The sequence below is a fragment of the Anomaloglossus baeobatrachus genome, chromosome 1, assembly GCF_048569485.1.
Source record: "Anomaloglossus baeobatrachus isolate aAnoBae1 chromosome 1, aAnoBae1.hap1, whole genome shotgun sequence".
NCBI classification, from domain to species: domain Eukaryota; kingdom Metazoa; phylum Chordata; class Amphibia; order Anura; family Aromobatidae; genus Anomaloglossus; species Anomaloglossus baeobatrachus.
This window is the reverse complement of record NC_134353.1, coordinates 131,756,250-131,780,416: the sequence shown is the minus strand read 5'-3', so window position 1 is coordinate 131,780,416 and position 24,167 is coordinate 131,756,250. Positions and strand designations below refer to the sequence as shown.

General features: G+C 47.4%; 1 protein-coding gene across 1 annotated transcript in view; it reads left to right on the top strand.

The window, feature by feature from the left end:
* KDR (kinase insert domain receptor) overlaps positions 1–24,167 on the top strand; it is a 107,769-nt gene that overhangs the window by 782 nt on the left and 82,820 nt on the right. The window contains exons 2-6 of the mRNA XM_075347047.1: positions 1,596–1,668; positions 3,852–4,039; positions 6,878–7,017; positions 7,571–7,739; positions 8,720–8,859. Coding sequence (XP_075203162.1) covers positions 1,596–1,668; positions 3,852–4,039; positions 6,878–7,017; positions 7,571–7,739; positions 8,720–8,859 — 710 coding nt within the window. The remainder of the gene's footprint in view (positions 1–1,595; positions 1,669–3,851; positions 4,040–6,877; positions 7,018–7,570; positions 7,740–8,719; positions 8,860–24,167) is intronic.

The window sequence follows — 24,167 nt, the reverse complement described above, 5'->3', positions numbered from 1 at the left end:
AAACCCTCTGTATATTTGCAAACTATGTAAAATTTTATTTTGCTTACAAATGACCAGCGAACAAAACGTACCGCACAACCGAAATGACCAGCGGTCATTTGTAAGCAAAATAGTATGAGTTGGGATCATGGTCAAGCATAAGTATAATTGAAGATCTATATACTATTATGGATCTGTTCTTTCAATTGATGGTTTATATGTAACATTTTATGCATGTTATTACCAAAATAACAGATCCCAAAAAGGGATGCCTCTACATTCATGGAGAGAAATATGGAGCATGTGTGACATTTTAATCATGAAAATCACAATTTCTCTTTATTATTGGTATATTATATATATATATATATATATATATATATATATATATATATATATACATATATATATGTAAAATTATATATATATGTGTATATGTAAAATTATATATATATATATATTTATATATATATATGTATATATATGTAAAATTATACATATATATGTGTATATCTATATGTATGTAAAATTATATATATATATCATTATACATATATATATTTTTATTTATTATTACTCTTGTAATTAAAACTTTACATTGTGTATAAGACTTGCATGCATATATATATATATATATATATATTTATATATATACACTGTATATTATATTTTCTATATATAATATATATATATTACATACATGTATACATATATACAATATATACAGTGTATATATATATATAATATATATATACTGTATATGTGCATATATATAATTATATATGTTTATAGGACTCACTTGCTCTGTATCATTAAGTTTTGATGAAAATATATAAAGTAAAAAAAAATAATAATGATTGATGAAAATACTGTATGTAGTCGCTAATAAGATATTCTAAATCATGGGTCTGCAACCTGTATCTATTTAACTGTGAAACTACAAAACCCAAAATCCAACTACAACTCTGCAGTAGTTCCTCAATAGCTGTAATGCGCCAACTTGCAGACCACAAATAAGAATATATACTGTAATACCACTTATGTGCTGGTTTTGTAATTTTGGTAGGTGATGATTAATGATGACTCATGTATTGTATCCTTACCGGGGTATTAGGCAACTTTATAGGAAATTGGACTTTAAAAGTACAAGTTGTTCGCTAATAACTTTTTATGACGGTAGAGAAGAAACGTGCACTGGGACAATGCTGGACAATATCATGTGATATCTCATTAACACTAGAGTCATTAGTGCTTGTTGGCACCATAAGTTTCCAAATCGTGGGCGGGAGATTTATTATAGTATTTCAGCACTGATCCCGAGGGAGTGAGATCATCAGATGAGGGCTCCCACATTTTTAATGTCCCAAATTCTTTTATGAAGACCTTGGAGCTGGCCTGGCAAAAAAACAGGAACTCCACCCAAAGTTAGGAATTGATTTGCTGGCGTTTCACCTCTTGACCATCTGCACCCTCTTCCTGTTATGATAGTTACAAATAAATTATTTTCTGTGGAATGACCTATGCAATTAGAGGTTTTTGTTTTACTAATACTATTATAGTGTATTACTTTATATAATTTTATATTACATTACATTATTGCTTTTTTTGTTTTCCAGATACCCCCAAATTAAGTACTAAGAGTGCCAATCTCTCCATAGTTGTAAATCATACGTTAAATATTACTTGCAGGTATGCTACATTCTGTCCTAGAAAGTGACAAAAAAATGTTTAGATTTGTATGTTACTGTATGAATGAGTTTTTACACTCTGCCCTGAGTTATCATGGCTTTATAGTTTTTATTATACTTTGATACATATTATGTTAGTGTACTACGTAGATAAATTAATCAACAGCTGATAAAGTGAAATACTGGCTTTACAACATTTTAGGAATTTTTAAACTATGGATATTCGAGATGGTTGAAATCAGCTATTTCAGCTGACTTTTATCTAATACTAGCTGTAGTTCCCGACTTTGTCCAGGATAGTAACTATATCTCTGTCTCAATCCCACTCTCCCTCTCTCCCACTCTCCCTCTCTTCCACTCTCCCTCTCTTCCACTCTCTCTCTCTTCCACTCTCTCTCCCTCTCTCCCACTCTCTGTCTCTCTCTACCACTCTCTCTCCCACTGACCCTCTCTCACACTCTCCCTCTCCCCAATTCTCCCTCTCTCCCACTCTCCCTCTCTCACTCTCTCCCCCACTCACCCTCTCTCCCACTCTCCCTCTCTCCCTCCCAATCTCCCTCTCTCCCTTTCTCCCACTCTCTCTCCCACTCACCTTCTCTCCAATTCTCCCTCTCTCACACTCTCCCTCTCTCCCACTCTCCCTCTCTCTCCCCCTTTCTCCCACTCTCTCCCCCACTCTCCCTCTCTTCCCCCCTCTTTCTCTCTCTCCCATTCTCCTTCTCTCTCTCCCAATCTCCCACTCTTCCTCTCTCCCTTTCTCTAGCTGTAGTACCCGATGTTGCCAGGGATAGTAACTAAATCTCTCTCTGTCTCTCTCTATCTCTCTTCCACTCTCCCTTTCATAAGCTCTCTCTCCCTCTCTCTCTTTTGTGTACTCTCCCTTCCTCCCATTCCTCTCTCACCACCAAAATCATATTAACTGACATATAAGCTTCTTATACTAAGAATGGCCTTCGTTGCCTATAGCAACCAATCAGAGCTCCTATTAGTGACAGAGTTGTGATTGGTTGTTGTAGGCCACTTGATAAATATCCAGGCTAACTTTCAAAACAGCCAATATATTAACTCACACATCCAAACCATAAGTAAGTGGGTTTTTTTGGCAAATAACTGTACAGCGCGGGGTTAAATTTTCCCTGAAAACATAGTCTACAATGTTCCCTGAATGAAATGAGGTGGCTTGGTAAAATTTTGTGATTGTAAATGCGACAGTGCGCATTCATTTAGCAGATACACAGGGATACTCAATCTAGGGATTACTTTTATCAGTTCAACATGTCTTAAGCTGGGTTCACACATAGCGACAGCGACAACGACATCGCTGTTACGTCACCATTTTCTGTGACGTAACAGCGACCTTGTAAGTCGCTGTTATGATCGCTGCTTAGCTGTCAAACACAGCGACGCAGCAGCGATCATAACGTCGCTACATGTGCAGAGAGCAGGGAGCCGCGCACACTGCTTAGCGCTGGCTCCTTGCTCTCCTAGCTACAGTACACATAGGGTTAATTACCTGATGCGTACTGCAGCTACATGTGCACAGAGCAGGAGCCGGCACTAGCAGCAAGAGCGGCGGAGGCTAGTAACGAAGGTAAATACCGGGTAACCAGGGAAAGGTCTTCCCTTGGTTACCCGATGTTTACCTTGGTTACAGCTTTCCGCAGCTGCCAGACGCCGGCTCCTGCTCTCTGCTCGCTTCATTTCGTCGCTCTCTCGCTGTCACACACAGCGATGTGTGCTTCACAGCGGGAGAGCGACGTCGAAAAAATGAAGCAGGGCATTCAGCAATGAGCAACGACCTCACAGCAGGGGCCAGGTCGTTGCTGGATGTCACACACAGCGACAGCGATGGGACGTCGCTGCAACGTCACAGAAAATGGTGACGTAGCAGCGATGTCGTTGTCGTCGTCGCTGTGTGTGACACCACCTTTAGAGGACATTGTTTAAAGTAGAGATTTGTTAAGAATGATCCTGGTTTACAAAAAGAAGCATTGTATTTGTTGCACTAGTTTTCTCTGCATAGAATGTCCTGTGGATGTGGAAATGACTCTTTCAGTTATGAATCATACCCACTATAATATATACAGATGTGACATATTTCAGCATTACACATTATGCCAATGTTCTGGAAATGTATAATGTGAAGAAGGAGATTTTATGTAAAAATATTTTTTTATTCTTCAGTGGGGAGGAACCAGTGGTTTGGTCATTGCCTGGTCCTGTTGATAACCGTCTGTCACTCATTGCGTGCAATAAAAGTGTCCATTGCCAGACAATTGTTGTATCTCATTTCACTGTAAATGACACGGGGACATACAAGTGCTACTACGAAGCCAGTGATAATGCCTCCAGTGTTCACGTATCTATTGACGGTAAGTGTATACATGTCACTAACATAGTTTAAACCAAAAAACCTGATGACAAAAGAAAAATTACCTGGGCAGAATGGTTTAATTTAAAGACCCTGAAAATGGCAATAGAAGCAGTTTCATGTTAGAACTTTAGTTTCATGTTGGGAATAAATGTTACATTTGATGAACAAAGATTGTGAAATTAGAGGGCTATTATTTTCTTGTTTTGGCAAAGTATATGAGGATGGACTCTACATGGGTATTCTGGTTGGAAGAAGTTAAAAGTTTACCACCTAACCAAAGGCTCATGCTCTACTGGTCTGCATAGGTGATTACTTCTAGATTGGTGGGGGTTCAACCACTGAGACCCCCACTGATCGCCAAAATGAAGCACTTTTATCACCACTATAATGGAGCAGCAGCTTGCACACTACCACTCCATTCTAATAAAGGTGAAAGGGCTTTATTGGTTGGACCTTCACTGATCTAGAAGTCATCACCTGACGTTGGGCATAGGTGATAACATCTTCCAACCAGAATAACCCTCAATCTTTTATCTATCTTACTATGACTCTATTTGTTGTACAGTTGAGTGAGACTTATTGTTGCACTTTACCATACATCATGTTCATCCAATTATTATTACCAGTGGTAGGAAAAAAAAGGAGTGGAAACAATCTAAGACCTCATTTCTTCCCGGCTGGGTTTGGAAAATGATGGCAGACAAATGCCACCCTTCCTGTCCTGAGATCAAAGGAGGTATTGTGGGTTGGTGGGGCGGTCCTGGACTAGCATTATAAAAGGATGACTTCCTCTCTATATATGCAAGTAGTGACTGTTAGAAAAATTGTTATATCTTCTTGAATAAAAACTACTAATATTTAATTGAAATTTTAATAACGTAATTATTTGTCATGACCGTAAAAGCTTAAATAAAAGTATTCACTATTTAGAACTGGTCTCTCTAAGCAGCTACAGTCATGCTCAGCTCAAAAGTGTTGGCAACGTTGAAATTATTCCAGAAAATGAAGTATTTCTCCCACAAAATTATTGTAATTACACATGTTTTGTTACACTCATATTTATTTCCTTTGCGCCTGTGGTGCACAAGATCGCTTGTACCCGTCACACTACTTACCTGCCTAGCGACGTCGCTGTGACCGACAAACCACCTCCTTTCTAAGGGGGCGGTTCGTTCGGCATCACAGCGACATCACTAAGCGGCCATCCAATAGAAGTGGAGGGGCGGAGATGAGCGGGTCGTAACATCCCGCTCACCTCCTTCTTTCTTCATTGCCGGTGGCCGCAGGTAAGATGAGGTTCACCATTCCTGCAGTGTCACACATAGCGATGTGTGCTGCTGCAGGAACGACGAACAACATCGTACCTGTAGCAGGAACAATTTTTGGGAACTGGACAGCGTGTCAACGAGCAACGATAAGGTGAGTATTTTTGCTCGTTAGCGGTCGCTCGTACGTGGCACATGCAACAATGTCACTAACGAGGCCGGATGTGCGTCACGAATTCCATGACCCCCAACGACATCACGTTAGCGATGTCGTTGCATGTAAAGCAGCCTTAAGAATGGTGGACATAAAGAGGACAACAGAACTTTCTGAGGCCTTGAGAGCCAAAATTGTTGAAAAAGTCCATCTCGAGAGACCTTCATTTTTTTTTGTGCACATTAAGCAACATAATCAAGAAGTTTACAACCCATGGCACTGTAGCAAATCCCCTTGGACGAGGATGGCAAAGGAAAGTTGATGAAAGTTTGGAACGCAGAATAGTTGTGATGATGCATAAGCAGCTCCAATCAAGTGTCAAAGGAAATTCAAGCTGTCCTGCAGACTCAGGGTGCATCAGGGTCACCGTGAACTAGCCATCTACATTTGAATGAAATGAAACACTATGGCAGGAGACCCAGGAGGACCCCACTGCTGACACAGAGATATAAAAAAAGGTAGCCTGCAGTTTGCCAAAATGTACATGAGTAAGCCAAAATCCTTTTGGGTAAAGCATCTTGTGGACAGAAAAGACCACGGTAGAGCTTTTTGGTAAAGCACATCATTCTAGTGTTTATTGAAAATGGAATAAGGCCTCCAAAGAAAAGAACACAATACCTACAGTCAAATATGGTGGAGGTTCAAAGATATTTTAGGTTTGATTTGCTGCCTCTGGCACTGGGTGACTTGACTGTGTGCAAGACATGATGAAATCTGAACACTACCAAAGGATTTTGAGTGGCAATGTAGTGCCCAGTGACAAAATGCTGGGTTTGCATCCTAGGCCATAGGTCTTCCAACAGAACAATGACCCCAAACAAAATTCAAGAATCTCCCAAAAATGGATGGAAACAAAGCACTGGAGAGTAATGAAGTGTCCGACAATGAGTCCAGATCACAAATTCCATTGAACACCTGTGGAGAGATCTTAAAATTTCTGTTGGGAGAAGTCCCCCTTCAAATATTGAGAGACCTGGAGGAGTTAGTAAAAGAAGAGTCCAAAATTCCAGGTGAGATATGTAAGAAGCTTGGTGATGTTTATAGGAAGTGATTGATTGCAGTTATTTATTCCAAAGGTTGTGCAACCAAATTTTAAGTTGAGGGTGCCAACAATTTCGTCCTGCACATTTTTGGTGTTTTGTGTGAAATTATGTCCAATTTTCCTTTTTTTTTTGTGTTGTTCCAATACACACAAAGGAAGTACAGTAAATATGTGTATAACAAGACATGTGTAATTGCGATACGTTTCTGGGAGAAATACTTCATTTTCTAAAACAATTTTAAGGCTGCCAACACTTTCGAGTATGTCTGTATTGCTATACGATGTGTATGATACTTATATTCTTTTCATCTTTAGATCAGAGCTCCCCATTTCTGTCATCGGCCGGTGGCACAGCAATTATGGTTACCATTCCTGGTGATACTTTTTCAGGAAATCAGACTGTTGTAATCCCATGCATTGCTACCAGAGAAGATCTCAATGTAACTTTGCGCATGGTAAGAAATACTAAGATTTTTGAAGCGCTTTCCATGGGTCCTTGATTTTCAATATTATACCAATTTTTTTAGTCTGTTATCTTTATCTCACCCCTTGTGTGTTACTGTACGGACAGAACAGCGGGCGGGCAGGAGGAGGTTCACAGTGCTATGGTTTAACAGCCACAAACTAACATATCTGCATGGCTGCACGGTGGCTTAGTGCTTAGCACTGCAGTCTTGCAGCTCTGGGGTCCTGGCTTCAAATCCCACCAAGGACACCATCTGCAAGGAGTTTGTATGCTCTCCCCGTGCTTGCATGGGTTTCCTCCGAGTACTCCAGTTTCCTCCCACACTCCAAAGACATACAGATAGGGACTTTAGATTGTGAGCCCCAATGGGATAGTGTTCCTGATGTATGTAAAGCGCTGCAGAATATGTTAGCGCTATATAAAAACAAAGATTTTAAAATAAAGATTTATCTGCTGGACCTTGGAAACCTTTTTGCTCAACTCTAAAATGGAGTTACCCTTTTTGTAAATTAACTGATTGAAATGTACATATTCTCATTTAGAAATATGCTGAAAACACATTTGCTCCCAATGGACACAGTATTCACTGGAACTATAAAAAGGGCATCATCATCTCGAGTGGACTGCTGAGGTTTTCCGGTATGGTCTTCTGTGAAACACTATTGAAGGGACAAAAGTACGAATCCACCGACTTCCTTATTGTTGTTGTAGGTAAGAATCAGATATTACTATGATAAGAATGATCCGAAATAGCCCAATATAATCATCATCTTTGTGTAGTCATGTTAGATGGTGAAATCTCACAGAATTACTCTCCTTTGTAGATTGTCTCTTCAGGAAGGAAGGAGACAAACTCTAGTGCCACCTATTGGAAGTAGCCATCCTAAAAGTCAAAAGTATTATTATTTATTATAGCGCCATCAATTCCATGGCGCTTTACATGTGAAAGGGGTATACATAATAGGGACAAGTACAATAATCATAAACAATACAAGGCGCAGACTGGTACAGGAGGATAGAGGTCCCTGCCCGCGAGGGCTCACAGTCTACAAGGGATAAGTGAGGATACAGTAGGTGAAGGAAGAGCTGATTGTGCGGCGCTGCATCAGACTGAGGGTTACGGCAGGTTGTAGGCTTGTCGGAAGAGGTGGGTCTTCAGGTTCCTTTGGGCCCTTTAAAAGTGGCCCTTTAACAAGCCTTGTCATATGATTAAGGATTTATGCCAGATCAGAACCTCAATTTGTAGACACAGTGTTTTCAGGGTGATTGCCTCTTGTCAGTGCAAAGTATGAAATCTGATCTTTCTTTATGAGAAGCTATAGTGGGGTCTAAGGGGAACAGCCAGATCGGAACTCATACATTGCACTGATGATGGACAATCACCCCAAAACAGTGTTTGTAAATTGAGGTTCTGATTTGGCATAAATCCTAACTCTTATGAAAAAGCTTGTTAAAGGGCTACTTTTGACTTTTAGGATTGCCTCTTCCAATAGGTGGCACTAGAGTTCATCTCCTTCCTCCCTGAAGAGATAATTTGAATATTTCCCAGAGGATCATTGCAGCTATAAGACCCCTCACTGGCAGCCAGATTGGTTTGTCGGTCTCCGCAAGGAGAAAAGTTTTCACTTTAGTCTACTTAGTAGATGATAGTATTTTTTGTATTTTTATTGCATTTTTTTTCCAATCTCTAGATTTTGAAATCTTAAGTCTTTCCATGACCCCGCACCCAGAGATCCATCGGGCTGTTGGAGAGAAGCTGGCACTATCCTGCATTGCACAAACACGATTCAATGCCAGAGTTCAATTTAAATGGGACTTGCCTTCAATGGAGGTAATTTGTGTTTTTTGTTGTACGTTTAATGAGTTTCTATTGTTTAAGAAGAATTATCCAGAGAAAGATCCCGACGCGTTTCCCCCCTTAAGTCCATTGAACATCCCCTGATGAACCCTGAAAATGGAAAGGGGGAAACGTGTCGGGATCTTTCTCTGGATGATCCCAGCAGATAAGTGGTATTTTTGGCTGGGATTTATTTATTGATTACTAGGCTTGGGGTATACCGTTGTATACTGTGTGCGGGAGTAATTATATAATCACCATATTATAGAATTGCCTAACAGGGGCCTCTCCGTTTATGTTCCAAGTGGATTAATTTATATCTGTGGCTGGGATCTTTCTAGAGGCCAGCTATATATATATATATATATATATATATATATATATATATACTAGAAGGTTGCCCGATTCTAACGTATCGGGTAGTCTAGAATGTGTATGTAGGGTAGCAGATTGAATAATAATATAATCAGCAAGTCTTGAATAATGATGGTTCATTTCTTGCTCGTTGGTCTCCCGCTGTGCAGCACGCATCGGCGTATTTGACAGTGAGAGACCAACGATCTGAATGGCAGGGAACCGGCGTACACTGGTAACCATGTTACACAATTGGGTAACTATGCAAAGCGCTTTGCTTAGTTACCCGATGTGTACCATGGTTACCAGCGTACGCCGGCTCAAGCACACATGTGCCGGAAGCCGGGGGTAAGGTGGTAACCATGGTACACATTGGGTAACTAATGAAAGCGCTTTCCATAGTTACAGGATTGTGTACCATTTGTTACCAGCATACGTCGGTAAGCTGATAATCATGGTACACATTGGGTAACTATGCAAAGCGACAGTGCTGGTTTCTTTTTTGCTTGTTGGTCTCCTGCTGTGCAGCACGCATCGGCGTGTTTGACAGTGGGAGACCAATGATCTGAATGGGCAGAGAGCCGGGGTAAGCTAGTAACCATAGTACACATCGGGTAACTATGCAAAGTGGTTTCCATAGTTACCCAATGTGTACACTGGTTAACAGCGTACGCCGGCTCCGGCACACGTGTGGCGAGAGTCGGGGTAAGCTAGTAACCATGTTACACATTGGGTAACTAAGCAAAGCGGTTTCTATAGTTACCCGATGTGTACCATGGTTACCAGCGTACGCCGGCTCCGGCACAAGTGTGCCGGGAGCCGGGGTAAGCTAGTGGTTTCACACATCCGGCTGTTCTTGACTTTGTCGGGTGCTGCGCGCCCCAGAGAAAATATGGGTCTTTTTAATAAAAATATTCTCTATATTTACTTCTCTCCAGCGATGTTGTCTCCGACTCTGCTGCCTCCTGCTCCTTATCGCCGCTCATTATACTCACTGAATATTCAGTGCCCTGAGGAGCTGGAAGCAGGAACAGCGCTGGGGACTTCAGTGCCAGGGACCGCATCGCTGGGTGAGTGTACAGCAGAGTATGTGTGTGTGTGTGTGTACATGCATGTGCGCTATGTGTGTATGCGCACAGTGTATCCATGTGTGTCTGCTGTGTGTGTGTATACATGCATGTGTGCTATGTGTGTATGCGCTCGGTGTATCTATGTGTGTCTGCTATGTGTGTATATGTGCTCAGTGTGTGTGTGTGTGTGTACATGCATGTGCGCTGTGTGTATGCGCTCGGTGTATCCATGTGTGTCTGCTGTGTGTGTGTATACATGCATGTGCGCTATGTGTGTATGCGCTCGGTGTATCTATGTGTGTCTGCTATGTGTGTATATGTGCTCAGTGTGTGTGTGTGTATACATGCATGTGCGCTGTGTGTATGCGCTCGGTGTATCCATGTGTGTCTGCTGTGTGTGTGTGTATATACATGCATGTGCGTTGTGTGTATGCGCCCAGTGTATCCATGTGTGTCTGCTATGTGTGTATATGTGCTCAGTGTGTGTGTGTGTGTATATACATGCATGTGCGCTGTGTGTATGCACCCAGTGTATCCATGTGTGTCTGCTATGTGTGTATATGTGCTCAGTGTGTGTGTGTGTGTGTACATGCATGTGCGCTGTATGTATGCGCTCGGTGTATCCATGTGTGTCTGCTGTGTGTGTATATACATGCATGTGCGCTGTGTGTATGCACCCAGTGTATCCATGTGTGTCTGCTATGTGTGTATATGTGCTCAGTGTGTGTGTGTACATGCATGTGCGCTGTGTGTATGCCCCCAGTGTATCCATGTGTGTCTGCTATGTGTGTATATGTGCTCAGTGTGTGTGTGTATATACATGCATGTGCGCTGTGTGTATGCGCCCAGTGTATCCATGTGTGTCTGCTATGTTGCTATGTGTGTATATGTGCTCAGTGTGTGTGTGTATATACATGCATGTGCGCTGTGTGTATGCGCCCAGTGTATCCATGTGTGTCTGCTATGTGTGTATATGTGCTCAGTGTGTGTGTATACATGCATGTGCGCTATGTGTGTATGCACTCGGTGTATCTATGTGTGTCTGCTATGTGTGTATATGTGCTCAGTGTGTGTGTGTATACATGCATGTGCGCTGTGTGTATGCGCTCGGTGTATCCATGTGTGTCTGCTGTGTGTGTGCATACATGCATGAGCGCTGTGTGTATGCGCCCAGTGTATCCATGTGTCTCTGCTATGTGTGTATATGTGCTCAGTGTGTGTGTGTATATATACATGCATGTGCGCTGTATGTATGCGCCCAGTGTATCCATGTGTGTCTGCTATGTGTATATGTGCTCAGTGTGTGTGTGTGTATACATGCATGTGCGCTGTGTGTATGCGCTCGGTGTATCCATGTGTGTCTGCTGTGTGTGTGTATATACATGCATGTGCGCTGTGTGTATGCGCCCAGTGTATCCATGTGTGTCTGCTATGTGTGTATATGTGCTCAGTGTGTGTGTGTGTATATACATGCATGTGCGCTGTGTGTATGCCCCCAGTGTATCCATGTGTGTCTGCTATGTGTGTATATGTGCTCAGTGTGTGTGTATACATGCATGTGTGCTATGTGTGTATGCACTCGGTGTATCTATGTGTGTCTGCTATGTGTGTATATGTGCTCAGTGTGTGTGTGTGCGTACATGCATGTGCGCTGTGTGTATGCGCTCGGTGTATCCATGTGTGTCTGCTGTGTGTGTGTATACATGCATGTGAGCTATGTGTGTATGCGCTCGGTGTGTGTGTGTATACATGCATGTGCGCTGTGTGTATGCGCTCGGTGTATCCATGTATGTCTGCTGTGTGTGTGCATACATGCATGTGCGCTGTGTGTATGCACCCAGTGTATCCATGTGTGTCTGCTATGTGTGTATATGTGCTCAGTGTGTGTGTGTACATGCATGTGCGCTGTGTGTATGCCCCCAGTGTATCCATGTGTGTCTGCTATGTGTGTACATGTGCTCAGTGTGTGTGTGTATATACATGCATGTGCGCTGTGTGTATGCGCCCAGTGTATCCATGTGTGTCTGCTATGTTGCTATGTGTGTATATGTGCTCAGTGTGTGTGTGTATATACATGCATGTGCGCTGTGTGTATGCGCCCAGTGTATCCATGTGTGTCTGCTATGTGTGTATATGTGCTCAGTGTGTGTGTATACATGCATGTGCGCTATGTGTGTATGCACTCGGTGTATCTATGTGTGTCTGCTATGTGTGTATATGTGCTCAGTGTGTGTGTGTATACATGCATGTGCGCTGTGTGTATGCGCTCGGTGTATCCATGTGTGTCTGCTGTGTGTGTGCATACATGCATGTGCGCTGTGTGTATGCGCCCAGTGTATCCATGTGTGTCTGCTATGTGTGTATATGTGCTCAGTGTGTGTGTGTGTATATACATGCATGTGCGCTGTGTGTATGCCCCCAGTGTATCCATGTGTGTCTGCTATGTGTGTATATGTGCTCAGTGTGTGTGTATACATGCATGTGTGCTATGTGTGTATGCACTCGGTGTATCTATGTGTGTCTGCTATGTGTGTATATGTGCTCAGTGTGTGTGTGTGCGTACATGCATGTGCGCTGTGTGTATGCGCTCGGTGTATCCATGTGTGTCTGCTGTGTGTGTGTATACATGCATGTGAGCTATGTGTGTATGCGCTCGGTGTGTGTGTGTATACATGCATGTGCGCTGTGTGTATGCGCTCGGTGTATCCATGTATGTCTGCTGTGTGTGTGCATACATGCATGTGCGCTGTGTGTATGCGCCCAGTGTATCCATGTGTCTCTGCTATGTGTGTATATGTGCTCAGTGTGTGTGTGTGTATACATGCATGTGCGCTGTGTGTATGCGCTCGGTGTATCCATGTGTGTCTGCTGTGTGTGTGTGTATATACATGCATGTGAGCTGTGTGTATGCGCCCAGTGTATCCATGTGTGTCTGCTATGTGTGTATATGTGCTCAGTGTGTGTGTGTATATACATGCATGTGCGCTGTGTGTATGCGCTCAGTATATCCATGTGTGTCTGCTATGTGTGTATATGTGCTCAGTGTGTGTGTGTATACATGCATGTGTGCTATGTGTGTATGCACTCGGTGTATCTATGTGTGTCTGCTATGTGTGTATATGTGCTCAGTGTGTGTGTGTGTGTGTGTACATGCATGTGCGCTGTGTGTATGTGCTCGGTGTATCCATGTGTGTCTGCTGTGTGTGTATATACATGCATGTGCGCTGTGTGTATGCACCCAGTGTATCTATGTGTCTCTGCTATGTGTGTATATGTGCTCAGTGTGTATGTGTGTATACATGCATGTGCGATGTGTGTATGCCCCCAGTGTATCCATGTGTGTCTGCTATGTGTGTATATGTGCTCAGTGTGTGTGTGTATATACATGCATGTGCGCTGTGTGTATGCGCCCAGTGTATCCATGTGTGTCTGCTATGTGTGTATATGTGCTCAGTGTGTGTGTGTATATACATGCATGTGCGCTGTGTGTATGCGCCCAGTGTATCCATGTGTGTCTGCTATGTGTGTATATGTGCTCAGTGTGTGTGTATACATGCATGTGTGCTATGTGTGTATGCGCTCGATGTATCTATGTGTGTCTGCTATGTGTGTATATGTGCTCAGTGTGTGTGTGTATATACATGCATGTGCGCTGTGTGTATGCGCCCAGTGTATCCATGTGTGTCTGCTATGTGTGTATATGTGCTCAGTGTGTGTGTATACATGCATGTGCGCTATGTGTGTATGCGCTCGGTGTATCTATGTGTGTCTGCTATGTGTGTATATGTGCTCAGTGTGTGTGTGTATACATGCATGTGCGCTGTGTGTATGCGCTCGGTGTATCCATGTGTGTCTGCTGTGTGTGTGCATACATGCATGTGCGCTGTGTGTATGCGCCCAGTGTATCCATGTGTGTCTGCTATGTGTGTATATGTGCTCAGTGTGTGTGTGTGTATACATGCATGTGCGCTGTGTGTATGCGCTCGGTGTATCCATGTGTGTCTGCTGTGTGTGTGTATATACATGCATGTGCGCTGTGTGTATGCGCCCAGTGTATCCATGTGTGTCTGCTATGTGTGTATATGTGCTCAGTGTGTGTGTATACATGCATGTGTGCTATGTGTGTATGCACTCGGTGTATCTATGTGTGTCTGCTATGTGTGTATATGTGCTCAGTGTGTGTGTGTGTGTACATGCATGTGCGCTGTGTGTATGCGCTCGGTGTATCCATGTGTGTCTGCTGTGTGTGTGTATACATGCATGTGCGCTATGTGTGTATGCGCCCAGTGTATCCATGTGTGTCTGCTATGTGTGTATATGTGCTCAGTGTGTGTGTGTATATATACATGCATGTGCGCTGTGTGTATGCGCCCAGTGTATCCATGTGTGTCTGCTATGTGTGTATATGTGCTCAGTGTGTGTGTGTATACATGCATGTGCGCTGTGTGTATGCGCTCGGTGTATCCATGTGTGTCTGCTGTGTGTGTATATACATGCATGTGCGCTGTGTGTATGCGCCCAGTGTATCCATGTGTGTCTGCTATGTGTGTATATGTGCTCAGTGTGTGTGTGTATATATACATGCATGTGCGCTGTGTGTATGCGCCCAGTGTATCCATGTGTGTCTGCTATGTGTGTATATGTGCTCAGTGTGTGTGTGTGTGTACATGCATGTGCGCTGTGTGTATGCGCTCGGTGTATCCATGTGTGTCTGCTGTGTGTGTGTATACATGCATGTGCGCTATGTGTGTATGCGCCCAGTGTATCCATGTGTGTCTGCTATGTGTGTATATGTGCTCAGTGTGTGTGTGTATATACATGCATGTGCGCTGTGTGTATGCGCCCAGTGTATCCATGTGTGTCTGCTATGTGTGTATATGTGCTCAGTGTGTGTGTGTATACATGCATGTGCGCTGTGTGTATGCGCTCGGTGTATCCATGTGTGTCTGCTGTGTGTGTATATACATGCATGTGCGCTGTGTGTATGCGCCCAGTGTATCCATGTGTGTCTGCTATGTGTGTATATGTGCTCAGTGTGTGTGTGTATATACATGCATGTGCGCTGTGTGTATGCGCCCAGTGTATCCATGTGTGTCTGCTATGTGTGTATATGTGCTCAGTGTGTGTGTGTATACATGCATGTGCGCTGTGTGTATGCGCTCGGTGTATCCATGTGTGTCTGCTGTGTGTGTGCATACATGCATGTGCGCTGTGTGTATGCGCCCAGTGTATCCATGTGTCTCTGCTATGTGTGTATATGTGCTCAGTGTGTGTGTGTGTGTGTATATACATGCATGTGCGCTGTATGTATGCGCCCAGTGTATCCATGTGTGTCTGCTATGTGTGTATATGTGCTCAGTGTGTGTGTGTGTGTATACATGCATGTGCGCTGTGTGTATGCGCTCGGTGTATCCATGTGTGTCTGCTGTGTGTGTGTATATACATGCATGTGCGCTGTGTGTATGCGCCCAGTGTATCCATGTGTGTCTGCTATGTGTGTATATGTGCTCAGTGTGTGTGTATACATGCATGTGTGCTATGTGTGTATGCACTCGGTGTATCTATGTGTGTCTGCTATGTGTGTATATGTGCTCAGTGTGTGTGTGTATATACATGCATGTGCGCTGTGTGTATGCGCCCAGTATATCCATGTGTGTCTGCTATGTGTGTATATGTGCTCAGTGTGTGTGTATACATGCATGTGCGCTATGTGTGTATGCGCCCAGTGTATTCATGTGTGTCTGCTATGTGTGTATATGTGTTCAGTGTGTGTGTGTATATACACATGCATGTGCGCTGTGTGTATGCGCCCAGTGTATCCATGTGTGTCTGCTATGTGTGTATATGTGCTCAGTGTGTGTGTGTATACATGCATGTGCGCTGTGTGTATGCGCTCGGTGTATCCATGTGTGTCTGCTGTGTGTGTATATACATGCATGTGCGCTGTGTGTATGCGCCCAGTGTATCCATGTGTGTCTGCTATGTGTGTATATGTGCTCAGTGTGTGTGTGTATATACATGCATGTGCGCTGTGTGTATGCCCCCAGTGTATCCATGTGTGTCTGCTATGTGTGTATATGTGCTCAGTGTGTGTGTGTATATACATGCATGTGCGCTGTGTGTATGCGCTCAGTATATCTATGTGTGTCTGCTATGTGTGTATATGTGCTCAGTGTGTGTGTGTATACATGCATGTGTGCTATGTGTGTATGCACTCGGTGTATCTATGTGTGTCTGCTATGTGTGTATATGTGCTCAGTGTGTGTGTGTATATACATGCATGTGCGCTGTGTGTATGCTCCCAGTATATCCATGTGTGTCTGCTATGTGTGTATATGTGCTCAGTGTGTGTGTATACATGCATGTGCGCTGTGTGTATGCGCTCGGTGTATCCATGTATGTCTGCTGTGTGTGTGCATACATGCATGTGCGCTGTGTGTATGCGCCCAGTGTATCCATGTGTCTCTGCTATGTGTGTATATGTGCTCAGTGTGTGTGTGTGTGTATATACATGCATGTGCGCTGTGTGTATGCGCCAAGTGTATCCATGTGTGTCTGCTATGTGTGTATATGTGCTCAGTGTGTGTGTGTGTATACATGCATGTGCGCTGTGTGTATGCGCTCGGTGTATCCATGTGTGTCTGCTGTGTGTGTATATGTGCTCAGTGTGTGTGTGTGTATACATGCATGTGCGCTGTGTGTATGCGCTCGGTGTATCCATGTGTGTCTGCTGTGTGTGTATATGTGCTCAGTGTGTGTGTGTGTATACATGCATGTGCGCTCTGTGTATGCGCCCAGTGTATCCATGTGTGTCTGCTATGTGTGTATATGTGCTCAGTGTGTGTGTGTATATACATGCATGTGCGCTGTGTGTATGCGCCCAGTGTATCCATGTGTGTTTGCTATGTGTGTATATGTGCTCAGTGTGTGTGTATACATGCATGTGTGCTATGTGTGTATGCGCTCGGTGTATCTATGTGTGTCTGCTATGTGTGTATATGTGCTCAGTGTGTGTGTGTATATACATGCATGTGCGCTGTGTGTATGCGCTCAGTGTATCCATGTGTGTCTGCTATGTGTGTATATGTGCTCAGTGTGTGTGTATACATGCATGTGTGCTATGTGTGTATGCGTCGGTGTATCTATGTGTGTCTGCTATGTGTGTATATGTGCTCAGTGTGTGTGTGTGTGTACATGCATGTGCGCTGTGTGTATGCGCTCGGTGTATCCATGTGTGTCTGCTGTGTGTGTGTATACATGCATGTGCGCTATGTGTGTATGCGCTCGGTGTATCTATGTGTGTCTGCTATGTGTGTATGTGTGCTCAGTGTGTGTGTGTATACATGCATGTGCGCTGTGTGTATGCGCTCGGTGTATCCATGTGTGTCTGCTGTGTGTGTGCATACATGCATGTGCGCTGTGTGTATGCGCCCAGTGTATCCATGTGTCTCTGCTATGTGTGTATATGTGCTCAGTGTGTGTGTGTGTATATACATGCATGTGCGCTGTGTGTATGCGCCCAGTGTATCCATGTGTGTCTGCTATGTGTGTATATGTGCTCAGTGTGTGTGTGTATATACATGCATGTGCGCTGTGTGTATGCGCCCAGTGTATCCATGTGTGTCTGCTATGTGTGTATATGTGCTCAGTGTGTGTGTGTATATGTGACGCCCTGGCAAAGCCAGGTTGTCACAGAAAGAGTTAATCCTCCTTGGTAATTTGATCCCACATGGTGCAGCAGGACAAACCACCCTCCCCCAGTGTAGGAACAAGACAGAGCAGGAGGGGAAGGGCTAAGCAGTGTGTATGGAGAGACAGACAGAAGAGGAGTCTGGAGTTGTAGCTCCCAGGCTGAAAGTGAAGCGTGCTCCGAGAGGGCCGGGACAGGCTGCGAGTGAGGAAGGGGCCAGAGGTAGCCGGGCAGGGTAGTAGCCCCCCGGTACCTGGGTGACCCGGATCACTGCAGGGGAGTGGATTCCCCGTTCCCGGCTGAGGAGAGGAGGAAGAGAGTGGAGAGGGAGGCACCTGGCTGCAGGGAAAGAACAACAAGGGCTGCTGCACCGTGTGTGGGACACTAACACCCCGTACCGAAGGCTGCGGACACCGGCAATTCCTAGTTACCAGTGACTCTGTGTGAACTACTTGTGAGTACGCCCGTGCCCTCAGGCACCGCACCGCAGCACTGCGCCCTTCTCCCTGCTTACCCCATCACCGGGCCCCGGGATAACCAACCCCCTTCCCACGGAGGGGAGGACTAACATCTAGCTGCTCCATACCATCGCTCCCGGGATCCCCATAAAGAGCAGCGGTGGTGTCCACAATCACCACAACCGTGGGTGGCGTCACGGACAATCTCCCTTAACAAACCCCCTTTTACTGTGGAGCCTGGGATCACAGACCGGGTCACGCTACCGTGATACCCACAGGAGTGACCCTGTGGCCCGGATCTGAGTACCCCCTGATCCCCGGGCGACACATTTGGCGTCACGAACAGGATCCAACCCATCCAGTTACCTGGAGGAAGTGCGCCTTATTCTGGACTGTCAGCGGTGATCCGCTGCAAAAATTTTGAAAGTCGCCATCTTTGCCGCCATTTTGGGCGCGAAAATCTCCCACCCAGCGCCTTCTTCCCCAAGCGGTGGGCGCGAAAAAGAGGCTCCGCCCCCTGAGAACACGGGCGGAAGTGAAGCTCCGGAGGACCGGAAGTGAAAGGAATACTTTAAAAGTTGCTGGAAGGACCGCTCCCGAGTACCAAGGGGGAGCAGGAGGAAGGAACCGCAGTTCATGTGACCAGGACTGTAAAGGCAGGGACACCAGGACTTTGCCTAATTCCGTTCCTGGACAAGCAGTAGCCGCAACCCCGATGACATCTTACCCGGCTTAGGCAGTCCGCCCAGCCGCCACGGTGATGACGTCGGCTCCGGCAATCCGCCCGGCCGCAACGGAGGTGGCACCCGATTGGAAGTCTGCCCCAGATGTGGCGCCAGCCGCTCCCAGGTACCCCGTCACGGCTGTGGAGCAGCCGGAGTGCATCTGCAGAGAGGAGGAGCAGGCCAGTGAGAGATGGAGCCCTCGGCAGTTAGCGAGGCCGGTTGTAGCCGGTGCCGAGGGCATCCAAGTGGGCCTGGCTTCCGAGCAGGAGGCAGAGCACGGAACCCGTGCCCTGTACTGGGAGTGGCGGCAGCGGCAGTGGTAGTGGAGCATGGACGGCTACCCACAAGTTAAAAAGTTGACTGTTTTATGGACTGTCACCCCTTTTGAACGCCCTCAAGTTCAGGAGGAGGCCATCTGCTCCGCAGGTGTGGGGTGGCAGAACGGTTTAAAGTTTTAGAAAACGTACCTGCCGATGTGGGAAGATGTATGATTGTAATGTGTTGATTTTTCCAGTTTTAGTGCGGTGCCTGAGGGCACGGGCGTACTCATATACATGCATGTGCTCTGTGTGTATGCGCTCGGTGTATCCATGTGTGTCTGCTGTGTGTGTGTATATACATGCATGTGCGCTGTGTGTATGCGCCCAGTGTATCCATGTGTGTCTGCTATGTGTGTATATGTGCTCAGTGTGTGTGTGTGTGTGTGTGTACATGCATGTGCGCTGTGTGTATGCGCTCGGTGTATCCATGTGTGTCTGCTGTGTGTGTGCATACATGCATGTGCGCTGTGTGTATGCGCCCAGTGTATCCATGTGTCTCTGCTATGTGTGTATATGTGCTCAGTGTGTGTGTGTATATACATGCATGTGCGCTGTGTGTATGCCCCCAGTGTATCCATGTGTGTCTGCTATGTGTGTATATGTGCTCAGTGTGTGTGTGTGTGTGTACATGCATGTGCGCTGTGTGTATGCGCTCGGTGTATCCATGTGTGTCTGCTGTGTGTGTGTATACATGCATGTGCGCTATGTGTGTATGTGTGACGCCCTGGGCAAGCCAGGGGTCACAGGTCACAACACCACCACACACCCCACATTCCCTGCAGGCACACCAAAGTCAAAACACAAATCCTTGTTGCCCTCCTCCAGGGGCTGATGTCCACACCAGGGGGTGGGCCAGGCGGTTGGCTCCGCCCACCGATGAGTTCACAGTCCTGGAGGCGGGAAAACCAGGCAGTTGAGTAGAGTTGAATGGAGTTGAGTTGGAGAGTTCAGAGTGAGAGGAAGGAGAAGGAGGACAGTGAGAGTAGTGACAGAGAAAGTGACAGTTGAAAAGCCTGAAGTTAGTCCGGGTGTTTTCCCCGGACTGAGACAGCAAGGTTGGCAGACGGTGGTGACCGTCTGCAGGAGAGGCTGATCGGAGGTTGCCGAAAGGACCGAAGACGGGTGGTGGCCCGGCGGTACCGGAGCGGTATACAAAGAGAAGCCAGCACCAGTGGCAGGGGCCTTTCGGATCCCGGCAAGGCTAGGAGTCGCCATAATTTGCCAAATCCGTCAGTGAAGGGGACCTCCGGGTCTCCCAGCAGCAAAGTCCCAATTGAAGGCAACAGTCCAACCGTGAAGGGGAGACACCGCCACCGCCAAGGCACCAGTTTCCCAAGGCCAGCGCCTGCGGGCAAGAGAGGGGCTCCCCCGGCTCATATCCAAGCTGGGGAGCGGGTTACCGGTGGGAATCCATCGCTACCAAAGAACCGTACTTAGGTGCAGGTAAGTGACCGTCACCGCTAACTGCAGGGAACATCAGCACCGTAGCCGTCCGAGGGACCCGTCCAACCAGCCGTTTGTTTACCGTGAACTGTGCCGTCATCCTTGGGCTGAGTGAGTACCCACGTGCCGTGCGGCACAGCGCTACCCCTGCGTCCCGGCACCTCCACAGGCCCCATAACCCGCCTGTCCACCATCCTGACCTCCCCATCATCGGGCCCCGGGACTACCAAAACCCCTACCCACGGAGGGGCAAACCAACATCTAGCTGCTCCATACCATCGCTCCCGGGATTCCCAGACAGAACAGCGGTGGTGTCCACACACGTGGGTGGCGTCACGAACATTAATCAAATCCCCCACCAACAAAACACCCCTTTCACTCACGGGCGAGGAGCGCCGCTCGAGTCCCCGGGATCCGGCCTATCGCTCGAGCCACCGAGCAGCAGTAGCCGCAGAGCGGCAGCGGCCGGACCCGAGCAGTGGGAGAGCGCAGCGTTGACACCCTCCTCCCCGCCCGCGACATATGCGCTCGGTGTATCTATGTGTGTGTGACGCCCTGGGAAAGCCAGGGGTCACAGGTCGTCACACCACCACACCCTACATCCCAGTTAGGAACACCAAAGCTACTAAAATCCTTGTTGCCTTCCTCCAGGGGCTGATGCTCACACCAGGGGGTGGGCCAGGCGGTTGGCTCCGCCCACCGAGGAGTACACAGCCCTGGAGGCGGGAAGAACCAGGCAGTCAGCTCAAGGAAGAGCTTGAGTGCAGTTCAGGGGAGTGAAGTAGAAGGAAGTGGTAAAGGAGCTAAGTGAAAGTGAAGTAGTAGTGGAGCAAAGAAGAAAAGGAACAAAAGGGAGTGTAGAAAGGCCTGAAGTGAGTCCAGCTAAGTGCAGGACAGGTCAGCAAGGTCAGCAACAGCGGTGATCGTCTGGAGGGGGACTGCTCGGAGGTTGCTGGAAGGACCGTGGTCGAGTAGTGGCCCGGCGGTCTGGAGCAGTATACGAAGGACAGTCAGCACCAGGGCAGGGGCCTCTCGGACCCCGGCAAGGCTAGGAGTCGCCATAATTTGCCGAATCCGTCAGTGAAGGGGACGTCGATCCCCCAACAACCAAGTCCCGATTGAAGACAACCGTCCAACCATTAGTGAGGAACACCGCCACCGCCAGGGCACCAGCTCCTCAGGGCCAGCGTCTGCGGGCAAAGTAGGGCTCCTCCGGCCCATATCCAAGCCGGGGAGCGGGTTACCGGTGGGAACCCATCGCTACCAACTTAGAAACATCAGGTGCAGGTCAGAGGGACATCACCGTTACCTACTGGGAGAGCAAGTGCAGCCGTCCGTGGGAACCGTCTTTCCAGCCGTGTGGTTTACCGTAAAACTGTGTCAACGTCTCAGGCTGAGTGAGTACCACAGTGCCGCAAGGCATGGCGCTGCCTCCGCGTCCCTGCGCCCACCAGGCCCTGCACCCTTCCACACCCCATCACCGGGCCCCGGGATCACCAACCCCTACCCACGGAGGGGCAACACAACACCTGGCTGCTCTGCATCACCACTCCCGGGATCCCCATATTGAGCAGCGGTGGTGCTACAAATCACCACAACCGTGGGTGGTATCACGGACAATCTCTCCAACAAAATCCCCTTTTCACTCACGGGCGAGGAGTGCCGCTCGAGGACCCCCGGGATCTGGCCCACCGCTCGAGCCACCACTGAGCAGCAGCAGCCGGACCCGAGCAGAGGGGTGAGCGCGGTTCCGGCACCCTCCTCCCCGCCCGCGACAACTTGCGTCACGAACAGGATCTTACCGCTCTGCCGTTGGGTAGAGGTGCGCCTTGTGACCGCCGGAGGTATCCGGCTGAAAATTTCCAGAAGTCGCCATCTTTGGCGCGAAAAGTTCCCGCTCGAGCGTCTTCTCGAGTAGCAGAGGCGCGAAGGCCAAAACTCCGCCCCAATAGAGGAGTGGCCGGAAAGAAGCTAAGGGGGACGCGATGGCGGCTGGATGTATGTAGCGCGCGGCTGTATGAGCCGAGAAGCTGGGACCCCGTGATTTGCCGAGCCTTACAACGAGATGTCTGCTCCGCCTAGCTACGCGGAGGCTACTGAGCCAGTGCCCGGAACAGCGGCATGGCTGAGGGCCCGAACGGCAGCGATCTGCCGACACTACCGGAGCCAGATCTGCAGGCTGATGGAGCAGTGGACCGCGGAGGTGGAGGATATAGCTGCGGTAGCACGAGTGTATGGGATGGAGGCCATGATGGAGGAGCTGGTGAGTGACCCACGCCCCTGTGTCCCCGAGGGACCGGCCGCTGCGGCTGAGGGACCCGGTCTGCCCCCGGCTCCCACGCCACCTCCGCCCTCCTTACCCGTGCACCGTACTGTGCCTGGCCCGTCGGGCGTACACCCCTCCGTGACTGTGGCCGAGAGAGCAGCCAGCCTAGAAGCTACGGCAGTTGGTAGCCACCCGTCTGGTGCAGAGGCCGGCGATAGTGATTCCGGGCCTGACTCCGAGCCCATGTCAGAAGAGGATGGGTCCGCCGCAGCAGAAGAATCGGAGTAGGGCAGCGGAGCACCATTGTCCAGTCCCCGTTGGGACCACCAAAGTGTTGTTTGAAAAAGTTTGAAAAGTTTTGAAAATGATAAGAAAAATGATGATTACCGAGGACTTCACCTGATTCTTAGTGATTGAACCGGCCGGAGCCGGCACCGTTGTCCCCGTGGGGACCGTTTAAAAAGTTAGCATGGGAACTATCCATGGACAAGCCCGTGAACTTGCAGGGCAACCACAAACGTTAAGTGGCTTGTAAATATGTTGTTTTACCGTACCGTTTTCCGCAGTTGCCGCCTCCGGAGAGGCAGGCTGGAGGGAGGGCCCTCAGCAGAGCAGGCTGGGGCCCAGCCACCAAAGGAACCGGTGGCTACCCTCTGGAGGGGAAGGACAGATCCCGCTCGGGTAACTGGTGCTGGACTGTGGGTCAAGGGGTGCTGCCTGGGCTTTAGGGGCAGCATCAGGGCCAGGTTGCTTGGGTGGGAGAGAGCGGAAACCGTACCCGTAAAACCGTTTAGTAACGTTTAAGAAATGTGCCTCCCGTTGTGGGATGATGTTATGCTTTACATGTTATCTTTTTACATTTACAGAAAAATAAAACCGGTGTTGGACGGGCAGCCCGCGGACGGTCTGCATTTTGCTAAGGGGGAATGTGACGCCCTGGGCAAGCCAGGGGTCACAGGTCATCACACCACCACAC